Source organism: Peromyscus eremicus, chromosome 10 (assembly GCF_949786415.1).
Source record: "Peromyscus eremicus chromosome 10, PerEre_H2_v1, whole genome shotgun sequence".
Classification (NCBI taxonomy): Eukaryota; Metazoa; Chordata; class Mammalia; order Rodentia; family Cricetidae; genus Peromyscus; species Peromyscus eremicus.
Window position 1 is genome coordinate 79,030,220 of NC_081426.1, and position 12,052 is coordinate 79,042,271.

The 12,052-nt window shown below is 37.1% G+C and overlaps 1 protein-coding gene across 1 annotated transcript; it reads left to right on the forward strand.

Moving 5' to 3' along the window:
- Window positions 1-1,092: 1,092 nt before the first annotated feature.
- On the forward strand, window positions 1,093-7,879 carry Odam (odontogenic, ameloblast associated). Its single transcript, XM_059274763.1, has 9 exons — window positions 1,093-1,143; window positions 1,237-1,278; window positions 1,776-1,823; window positions 2,277-2,525; window positions 3,094-3,138; window positions 5,139-5,243; window positions 5,873-5,920; window positions 6,590-6,661; window positions 7,709-7,879. The coding sequence occupies exons 1-9, from the start codon at window positions 1,093-1,095 to the stop codon at window positions 7,877-7,879; spliced, it is 831 nt and encodes a 276-aa protein (XP_059130746.1).
- The last annotated feature ends 4,173 nt before the right edge of the window (window positions 7,880-12,052 follow it).

Here is a 12,052-nt window from a genome sequence, read left to right on the forward strand (position 1 = left end):
TATCAAAGTAAAAAAAAACCAAACAAACATCACTTATGTAGTTTTGAATTTAGTCAAGAGTTTGGGGTTACTTATTTGAGGCATCCATTTTTAAGATGATAAAAGGAGTGGAACAAAATCAGCCCTGGGGAGTTAGTCATGACCAAGAAGAAACCAAGAGTGATCACAAAAAAATGTCTCAGGGGTAATTGAAAACATCACTTAGGGTGTGGGAGTCCATACACCATGATGATGAGGAGGAAAGGGGTTATTAGCTAAGCCATTGTCTAAAACCCACTGAATCACTGGTCCCTTTCAATCATGATTGGTCCCTTTTTTTCTAAAGATGGGTTTTAAATTTTAAGAGATGAACTGAAGAGCAGAGCTGAGAAAGAAAGGGACACAGATCTTACAAAGAAGTAAGGTAAGATTTCAAAAATCTTTGCTTTGATATTTTAAGAACCAAACTCTGATACACTACCGTGGTCATCCTAATGTGTGTCTGTGTCTGCGATGTGAAATACAGTGGGAAATTTTGAAGGTAGAAGCAAGAGATAAGAAGTATCCACCAGTTACAGTCTGGATCACTGCTGCTCTTTACCTTTTCCTTTCCTGGATTAGGAAAACAAGGCTGCAACTACTGCAGTTAACAATCATGAATATTAATCGACTTCTAATGGAAATTCTTTCCTTGTCTTTGGACTCTTAGATCTTTGTTGTGGTACTTTTTCACTGCAGATATTAAGATCATTCTAATAATAAGGACCCAGTCAGTTGACCCCAGGCAGGGGGCTCCATGGACTGGAGAATGCATTCCCTTCCATCAGAGGCTAACAGTGATATGGCCACATCACGTGCCACTAAATGAGCTTTATGGTCAAGCAAACAATTTCCCCATAAATATCTACATTGAGAGATAGTCATAAAGATGACTTTTTGTTTTGAGCCATAAAACATAAGAAAATATAGAGAAACTGACTCAACAACTACTTGGATTTGACAACGCCATCTAACGAATTTTGTCATGCCTTTATTTTTGTCATGAAATTTTAAGCAAAGAGTATGTTTTAAAGCTAAGTGTTACAACTTATCATGTAGGTATATCATCTGAAAATGAAAATTATAATTCTTCTTGGACTCATAGGAGCTACATCTTCAGCCCCGGTAAGTGGTTCATGGTGCTTTTGATTTCATCATGTAAACCTATGCAATTCCCTTCCTTCACTATTTTTCTTTTTTCTTTTTTTTTTTTTTTAGCTTGTCTCACAGCGCCTATTGTCTGCTAGCAACAGTCATGAGGTTAGTTTAAGTAATTAAAACATTCTTCTGTGTTCTATAAGTGAAAACACGTTGGGAAGAGATAAAAGTCTGCATCCAGGTCTTAGACATCTCTAAACCTATTTCCAAGCCACAAGGTTGCTTTGTCTACCAGGTAGCTCCTAAAGGGTTGTTTTGTTTTCCTTGTGTAATCATAAGTTCTCCAAACACAGTACCACCTGTATGCTTTGTTCCAGTAGTACTGATGTGGGTATTAAATACAGATGTATAAACATAAAATACCCAAACCAGTGACATAAGCTAAAACTGTGCAGTCTCACGCATAGCAGGGACAGCATTGTTAAACCCGGCCCGTGTTTTCAACTCTAACCTCTAATCGCTGTGATTTAATGCAGTCTTAGTAGAGAGATATGTCACTTCACCCCGGATGCTGATCAGCTAGCTCTGACTTGTGCTCTCTCTGTGGAAAACATTTCAGAAGGCATAGTTGTCTCATTCTCCTACTGTCTCTCCTCTAGTTACTCCTGAATCTGAATAATGGTCAACTTTTGCCACTGCAATTACAGGTACCGCTATGTAAATAATCAATTCAGAGGGAATGTATTTCTAACGAACATTTCTTATGGTATGGAATGAAAACAAAATGCATCCATTTATATTGTTAAGAATTTGGTATATGCCTGGCATTAATTCTGATGACTTTTGAGATAGTTAACTATTTTAAAACAAAGCCGTACCTAGCCAACCAAGAAGAGTAGAAATGAAAAAAAAAAAAAGAATCCAATCAAATATCTGAAGAAATTTGTGCTCTTTTTATCAATTCGTTGCATCCCATAATTCTCATGACAGTTGAAAACCTCACAATTTGTGAGGTTTATAAGTAGTCGAGATGCCGTCTTCTCATAACACTTGAATTATAAAAATTGTCTACATTTTTGTCTTTATTACTCAGGCTTGATTTCAAGCTCTTTTTTTAATATGAGAGAATAATATTCCCTTTATACCTTTGTTTTTCACAGAGTGCATTTAACTCCTGGATTCCTTCCTTCCCTGGGTTTCTGCAGCAGCAACAGCAGCAGCAGCAGCAGCAGGCTCAGGTCCCAGGACGCCCACAGTTCCCACTCTCAACACTAGAGAGCTTGGCTGGGCTATTCCCAAATCAGCTACCTTTCTCAGGACAAGTTGGGTTTGCCCAAGGAGGCCAGGCTGGCCAGCCAGAACTCTCACAGCTGCAGACACCACCACAGACCCAACAGGGTGTTAACCTTGTAAGTTGAGCCTCTTCCATCTTGTTGTAAGACAGAACATAAAGGTTGTTGTGAATTAGCTTTGAAATATGACAGAAGTCTTCTTATGTCTTGTTTCTTCTATGGTCTATCACTCACCACAGAAAGTATCTCCTTGTATTTTCTGGTTTTTAGTTTAAAAATAACGTTAAAATCATTTATCCTAGAATATAGTCAGTAGTCAGGAGTTAAAACAACATGTGGATGCATAATTTGCATAAATTACAACTCGTGTAGAAGACAAACTTTGGTGGAATATTTCTAATGCAAATGATACATGGGAAGTTAGCTCTAGGGAAAACAGATCAAGAATTTTAAGTAGGTAGGCGGTGGTGGCTCACGCCTTTAATCCCAGCACTTGGGAGGCAGAGCCAGGCGGATCTCTGTGAGTTTGAGGCCAGCCTGGTCTACAGAGCAAGATCCAGGACAGGCACCAAAACTACACAGAGAAACCCTGTCTGGGGGTGGGGGGGAAAGTTTAAGTAACAGGTCAAGAGTATGATTTGCTTGTATGATTTTCTGGGATTGTTTCTTTGTTTGTTTTCTTTAGATGTCCTATGTGGTTCCCTTTAAAGTGCCTCAAGATCAAACACAGGTGAGTGAAAAGAATTCCATGACTAACACAGAAAAGGCTCATTGTACTCTCCATAGTACACCCTCTTGCTCCCCTAGGTCTCCAGCATCAGGGCTTTCACACCTGTTTACCACCCATCACTAGCTAGAGGCACCGTCATTGGCCTCTAGATGTCTGCTGATGTGGGCTTCCTTGATTCTTTAACAGTAGACAGCTAACAAGGATCTCTGGGACCCATGGGTGCCTATGACATCACTATGGAGAAGGGAAGAAAGCCTAATATCACGTCGTCTCTGTATTTAAGTGCCACCACTGGGGAACAACTAAAGAGCAATACCATGAGCTGACTTGGTACCCTCTCAAATTTTGTTTTGGAGAATCTTGCATTTATATCTGATATGTAGATATAAATAGCAAACATCATAATAATTATATTTTATTATAGCACTAACACACATTATTCATGTTATAAAACTCCACTGAAACTTTCCCAGCCTCCTGTATGCAGTATTTATAATTTGAGTCCACACTATAATTAAATGAAAATTTCCCTTCAATAAAAAAAATTTAAATGACATTAACTAATAAATTTGTTATGCTAACATAGAAAACCCTGTTGATATTAGGATAATTAATTGTATAATACATCAGATTCAAAGAGGGCTATATATAAATCATTATTCATTTGAAGACTATTGACTTGTTCAAACAAAGTTACACCGCTTACCTCTTCTAGAAGTATAATTACGCAATTAAGTTTCACTCCCACTGCCGTTACATAATAACACAATTCTAGACATTATCTCATTGTATATTGTTAAGTATATAGAGAGTCAGATATGTGACAAACACAATTACTTCATGTTAAGGCCCAGGAAACATAGTTTTAATGAGATTAAGTATCTTAGCCCAATGAACTAAACAGCTGAAACCGAAGTCAGTCCTCTATCCCTTTTTAAACCACTAATCCTGTAGGCCTCTACACCAAAAGCTTAGTGGGGAATTTTGAAAATTACAAATGCCTAAGCCTGCATTAGGCCCAAGATATCATAACTTGACCAGACAAACATTGTTAGGTTTCTGAATGCTTAATGGGTGATTTTTACTTTTGTCCGGGGTAAAAACCTATCAGGCAAATTGTATTCATTTCAGAAACATGGCTGCAATTATCTTCAAATGTTATATCAAATATAATCATTTGATGATACAAAACATAAAACAGCATTAAAAAATGTACCCATGTACCATGCTCCTTATTTTCCACACATTCTTTACGTACAAGCACATAGAGATATAACTAGAAGCCAGTATATGACTCTACAGGCGGTGGTGCTTTTCTTTATTTATTGCTTCCCGGGTTTCTAAATAATATTATTCTAAATAATAATATTCTAAAATTCATAAAGATTATTCTTAAAATATGTTCAGATATATTTATTTTGCATCTGTGAGTGTTTTACCTATGTGTATGCATGTGCACCACGTGCATGCAGCACCTCAAGAAGTCAGAAGACGGCATTGGATGCCCTAGAACTGAAGTCACTGATGGTTGTGAGCCACCGTGGGTATGCTGGCGAGCAAACCAGGTCCTCTGCAGGGAGGAAGCAGTGCTCTTTATGGCAGAACTTCTAATACCATATTCTGTAGAATTATGATTCTCAAAATTATAGGAAATATACTACACAGACTATCCTCTCCTTAGAGACTTACATATTAATCTATGTATAACATTTTCAAGGTGTTATTTGTTAAAAGAACGCATGCTCCCTTTATTTAGTTGAATCTACTGTATCCTAAATTGTTTAAGTATGTAACCTTAAAAGTCCAGTATCATCTCGGGTACAGGTTGTTTCTAAATTTGATAACCAGTGTAAAACTGCTATGCACAGTTCAAATTTGCTTGAAATGGTAGTTCATATCTATAATGCCAGCTTTAAATGTTACTGACATTAAAAGGGTGAAAAAATGTTGTTCATCCTGATTTAATAGAGTCTCCTGTGTACTTCTATGTTTGCACATAGATGCTTGGATACTACCCAGTTTACATGCTTCTGCCCTGGGAGCAACCTCAACAAGCGGTCACATCATCACCCCAGCAAACAGGGCCACAGCTATTTGAGGAACAGGTACTAATGAGGGTTTGGTTTGAATCTGATTGGTTCAATTTCAAAAAAAGGTAAGTACCCTGAGAAAAGAATAACTGAGGATGGTTAGTGCATGTACTCTACTCAGTCACTTGAACTCACAGAATAGGACATGGTGTCTCTCCTGGTAGCACACTGTAGACTAATGTGGCAATACACGAACACTCAAGGAATGAAGTCAGTAAATGGTTCTAATAAAACCAGGTTCAAAACTGATTCTTTTCTGAATTGGATTTTTCTCACATTCAGAATCTACAAGTACTCATCATTTATATATAAATACACATATGTGCTTATTATGAAAATACAAAAATGTGAAAGATTGCAAAAAAAATTACTTGTCACTAGAACTTGAAGCACAATTTGATAACCATGTATTTCGATTTCTAAATCTAGCACAAATTTTGAGAAGTTAATTTAAATTCAGATGTCTCCTGATACGTGTTAAAAGATGTCTTAACATTTAATGATGATTTTTGCCAACTAAAACGTGGACTTCCAAAAAGCATTTAATTAATGTGAAATATATTTAATTTTAAGTAATCGTGTCTCAGAAATTTATGACAAAAACTATCACAATAAATCTAATACCTTTTTCAAAAATCTGACAGATACCATTCTATAATCAATTTGGATACATACCACAGCAAGCAGAACCTGTGAGTAAATGCATAATTTTATTATCTAAAACTATATTTCAAACTACTTGGTTCTCTATTAAACACATGGGTATCTTTCAGATGAAAAATATCAAGAACACACTTCTAGATGGACAAAGTCAGAACTACCCACACACTGCTATGGGGACACACATAAAAAACCATAGAAAGATTTCTTATATGGACTTGCATGAACTTAGAGAACTTACATTGGATGGTTTTGGAGGGAGAACCCTCAAGTAGTAGTTAGCTCAGGAATGGGCATGCTCAGGAAGTAGGGGTGTTCTCTGAATGTCTTCAGGCATTAGACAGAAGGTAATGGAACAAGTCTGAGTCTGTAACTGGAGAGCAGGTCACTAGTAGTAGCCAGGATGTGAGGACACTTGTGCTTGGTCTCTTATGCATCTCTTTCAATGACATTAGAAAGTCTCATATTCAAACTGATTTACCATGTTCAGAAACTGCCTTCCCTGAGGTGAGTGCTTTACAGACTTCCAGACCTGAAGCAGAACTGAGTGTCAGAACAGTTCTCTCCCACTCACAGTTGCTTTTCTTTTTCTTAAATCTAAACTCTTAAGAAGTTGGGGTGTGCTTGAGTGCTTTGGTTGGCAAAACAATGTATACTGATCCATTGAAGATTTAGACATCTTTAACTTTCTGCCTCTTCAGGATGTACAAGGAGGACAGCAGCGTTTAGCTTCTGACTCCTTTGTAGGCACAGCTCCTGAAACTCCTGGGATGGTAAGATTCCCTACAAAACCTTGCAGTAACTGGAAATTGGCAAGTGAGAACTTTAAAGTTCCTTCAGTAGTATTCATTTTAATGTATGTGTCTTAGTTAGGGTTTCTATTACTGTGAAGGGACACCATGACCATGGCAGCTCTTATAGGGAAAACACTTAATTACTTACAGTTTCAGATGTTCAGGCAGGAGCATTGTGCTTGCTACATCTTTATCAGAAGGCAGGATGGAGTATGTTCAGACACTGGGCAGTGTCTTGAGCATAGGAAACCTCAGAGCCCAACCCCACAGTGACACACTTCCTCCAACAAGGCCATTCCTATTCCAACAAAGCCAGACTTCCTGATAGTGCCACTCCCTCTAAGCTTATGGGGGCCAATTGCATTTAAACTACCACATACTGTTACATCAACAATTACTGACCTTGTCCCTGTAATCTGTGTTAGTCAAGATCTAAATCATTCAGTTCCTCAACCATTTACTGAGAAACTTTTTCCAGGAACTCTTCTGAGGTCCTTATTTAAAAGCTGAGGCACTACTGGCAGTTCATGGCTTGGAGAGGGGAAGTCATTTCTCTTTGGTGATATAGTCACTGATGGTTAACCCATGCATTAATGGATGACCCACACCAATGTGTCTAATACCATTACTAATTGAATGCAGTAGGGTACATTAAAAAAAGAAGAAGAGGAGGCAGAACAGGAGAAGAGGGAGGAGAAAGAGGAGGAGGACCAGAAGTTGAGAGGTAGATGTGTGCTACGAGACTCCAGAGGAAGTTAGAAGGGAAAATGATGGAGTGGATATAATCATAACACTTTGCATACATGTATGATATTCTCAAAGAATAAATTAAAAGTAGTTGTTAATATATAACCATATTTGTGAAATACAATCACAACCTTTCTAAGACAGTTTGAGCTAAAAAAACAAATAGTAAAGACATATTGTTTAATGTGATGCCTCTCAACTCTTTAGATTCATACTCTTCCCAGTTTTGAACATCTACTTGAAGATGCAATCACTTTGTCCTGTTCTTAATCTCTACAGCCAACAGAAGGAGGGCCTCTATATTCACAAAGAGAACCAGTCAACTTTAAGCGTGACAATGCAGGAGTTTTCATGCCTTCCACTTCACCAAAACCGAGCACCGACCATGTTTTCACTTCTGCCCTAGACCCAACTATTGCCCCAGTACTTCCAGAACAGAAGGTAGAGTAACCGAAGACTCATTTTATGAAATTAATTATTCTCTTATCTATTGAGAACATAATTTATAGGGTCAAACATTGTAATAAAAGTAAAAGTAATACAATATATGGCCTTAACTCTGGATAAAAACAGCTAACAATTATTATTCTAAATCAATGCATCAGAGTGTAACTTGATTTTAATTTTAATATGAGCTTCCTGTGAATGTTCTTTCTCACTAGGCCAAGACTGATCACCTAAGAGAACCATAAGACATTATCTTAATCACTTGGAAGTTTTGGTAGGTATTTTTGCCAAAGTTATGGCTTAAATGTCCTGACAATTCTTACAAAAAAAATTCATCAGAAAATTAACAAAGAATTCTTAGCATAATGATTGTGGAGAAACAAGTTAGTGTTTATATCTGTCTGCAAAGACCATACCAATTATAAGATTTGCCTAAGTCTTAAAAATCAAAATTAACTTTTTATAATCATAACTGCCTATACTATAAATTTTATATGAGTCACATAAATACTGAGTATATTGCTTCTATATAAAAGAACTTGCATGCCCTCTACATAGTCAGTACTCTCAAGTCATCTTTTCACTTTGCAGGTTAATGTCAATATCCCTTTGTTTTCAATAAAGTATTAAAATAATAAAAGAATTGTATAATGACAGAGCAATTTCAAAATTAATTAATTATATCCTAAATATAACCAGGGTTAGTTAGATGTTTGTCTAAATAAACTTGATTGGCTACTGAGGCTACATACATTATTAGTTTATTAGAAAGGCATCCTTGAAATTACACTACAAATAAAAACACACATAGAAAGGCAAGCAATGTCATTTAATGAGCAAACTAAAAGATAAAGTGTTTCCAAATTCTTATGAGCCAATTCTGACTCTTCTGGAAGAAGCAACATTGAACAGTCTTCAAATGAAAAGGGCCATTAGAAACATAGTCAGCAGAGAAGAGCATCACTAATGTGCTGTTTGTATCATGCAAATCAATTCAAGTCATTGTACCAAAATCTGAAAGGTATTTCAGTATAGTGTGAGCTCTGGTTGGTGTAGAACTTCCAGTGAGATATTTTTGTTTCTTTAACAAGTAATTTCCAAAAAAGCTAAACAATTTTATTCAAAGGAACCTACTAGTACTAAAATTCTATTCTCTCTTACTTTCAGGGAGAAGATGTGATGGTCCCTTGGCTATCTTTTAGATTATTTTCCTCTTCTATGCTAAAAGAAATTTGTTTAATGGTATAAAACCTCTTCACTAGTCTCCTAATTTTTCTTTACTTATTATATTCTTCATGTCACCAAAAATAATGCATCATGTCATAAGTCTTATCTCTACAAGGCTGTTTTTATCAAAGATTCTGTGAACATAATTATGTAATCTAGAAAATGACAGTACTAAAAATAAAGCTTATAATAGCAAATTAACTTGATAACTGTATTAATAAAGGATGTCTCTAAAATTGTGTCATTCAAGAGAATAAATATGTACTGTTAACAGGTTATGATGAGTGGGTGATTGGTAATAATGAGATAAACTATGTGTCTACTTTTCTTATGTCAACATCCAATTATTTTTCCCAGCTCACTCTGTCAGCTTGCTTATGATTCATTCTCCATGAAAATCAAACTTGTTTTGTTTTGTTCTGTTTTGCTGTTTGTTTGTTTGTTTGTTTAGGCAGGGTCCCACCCTATAGCTTTGACTATCCTGGAACTTAGCAGGTAGATGAGGCTGGCCTTCAATTCATATACATCTACCTATCCCTGCCTCTTAGTGCTGGGATTAAAGGTATATATCACCACGGCTTGCCCTCCAAAATGGTTTTGAAACAGATACTGACTTTGTGTGCTCTGGGTATACCACAACTACGTCAAAAGATGGGTGATGAATTGAAAAGGACAAAAGGAAAATGCGTGCTTATTTGGGGAGATGACAACCTATAGACGCTGGGACATAGAATTTGGATTTCATCAATTTGGATTTGAATCTCCAAGATGTCACTTAAACCTGAGTCTCTATTCCCAGTTGTAAATAGGACAGGGTGAGACATGAATTTTAGAATTTCTAAAAGTATTGCTTGAAATAACATATGAGTACTCAGGAGTTACTTTTCTCTTTTTCACACATAAACCTGAAAGTACTTTCAACTTGTTTTCTCAACTTCAGGCCTTCAGCAAAACTTACCAGAAAATAGGAAATTTGGCATTTGATATACCTTACATGTTTGTTGGTAGACGCATGTTATCTTAGTTGGGGTTCCACCTGTTGTGAAGAAATACCATGACCACAGCAACTCTTATAAAGGGAAAATATTTAACTGGGGTGGCTTACAGTTTCAGAGGTTTAATCCATTGTCATCTTGGTGGGACATGGTAGCATGTAGGCAGACCTCAGGTGCTGGAGCAGAAGCTGAGAGTCCTACTTCTTGACCCCCAGGCAATAGGAAGTGGTCTGAGACACTGGATGTATCTTGAGCATAGTAGACCTCAAAGCCTGCCCCCACAGTAACACACTTCCTACAACAAGGCCATACCCACTCATACAAAGCCACACCTCCTAACAGTGCTAGTCCCTATGAGTTTATGGGGGCCAATTACATTCAAACTACCACACATGTGAATCTGCATACATTAAAAATGAGTGAAGGAGTTAATAAATTCACACACATTTATGTTATTTAAAAAATTTTGTGTTTGAGGTTCTACAGTTGATCATGCTGTTTCTGAACTTAATAGTGTTGTAACTCTAGAATCTACTACTTGCTCTATGGAATAGCAACCCAGTAATCACCTACTGTGCCTTCCTTTTATTCTGTGTACTTTTCTCTGAGTTCATGCAATTAAGTAATGCTTGGGTGAGCTCTTAATATCAGGTATGACAAACACTGAGAAGTGTAATAAACCTCAGGTGTTCAGCAGCTAAGAGCATTGTGTTCCCAAAATTCCAACCATTCAGAAAATCATTTTTAAATTTACATGATGTAATTCAAATCAAGTACTGAAATACAACCTAGAATACCCTATACCAAGTACTCAGTTTTTAAAGAAAATACAGTCAGAGGGATACCTATAGACTGGATAGGAAAGAGGAATATGATACAGCATCCCTGTTCAAGACAAGACAACGGACACGTTAGAAAAATGGTGAAATCAAGTGTAACTCTGGATCAACTTGAGGACTTAGTGATATTAGGAATGTAGTTATAAACACGGTTTCTCATGACCTCAATCATAAAATTATTTTCGTTGCTATTTCATAACTGTAATTTTGCTAGTTGTGAATTATAATGTAAATATCTGACATGTGACCCCTATGAAAAGTTCATTCAACCCCCAAAGGAGTCATGACCCACGGGTTGAGAACCACTGCTCTAGAATGACCTTCTGCACTGATCTGGTAGGTGGCTGACAGCTGTGTCAATACAGGGTGCCAATCAAATGCTCCTGATTAGAAGGTCTCTTAAGTTCTAAGTCTTTCACTAAACCAGTGGATTCTGTAGAAATCTCTGATCAGCATTTTAGCTTTCTAGCTCCAGCTTCCTCTGGGCTCCTCAAAACCTTGCCTAACTCATACATACTTGAGGATAAACCAAGGATTTGAGCACAGTGTACACACCTTGATTCTCACCTCAGAGTCTTCCTCACTTACAGAACTTTCTACATGGCCCTAGCCTGGAATTTTTTACCTCTGATGTCTCAGGCTACTGTGACTATAATTTCATAATAGAGGCCTAACTGTCTCTACCCCTAAACATGAGTAAAGCCAATAAAGAAAAAGCCAAAACAGTGTGGACATTACTCTTTTGGGCAAGTGTTAATTCCTTTGGGTTTTTGCCATTTCTGATCATTATCCCTCCCCCTGTCCTGTCTCTCTCCATAAAGGTCATACTGTATAGTCTAGGCTGGTCTGTACCTCACTGTGTAGCATAGGATGGTTTTAACCCCCCCAGTAATCCTCCTGCTTCCGCCTTTCAAAAGCTGTAATTGTGTGTGTGTGAGCTGTCATGTCCAATTTTTGTTTTTCGAGAATGAAGTAAGTGCTAAAATAAGACCCTGCCACTATCAGAGGAAAGACGCTCACATTTCCAACTATTTTTTTTCTTGTATGTATTTGCTGAATTTATTTTTCTCTTCACTCTCACTCCTGAATCACAAGTCACCCTCAGGAGAACAGAC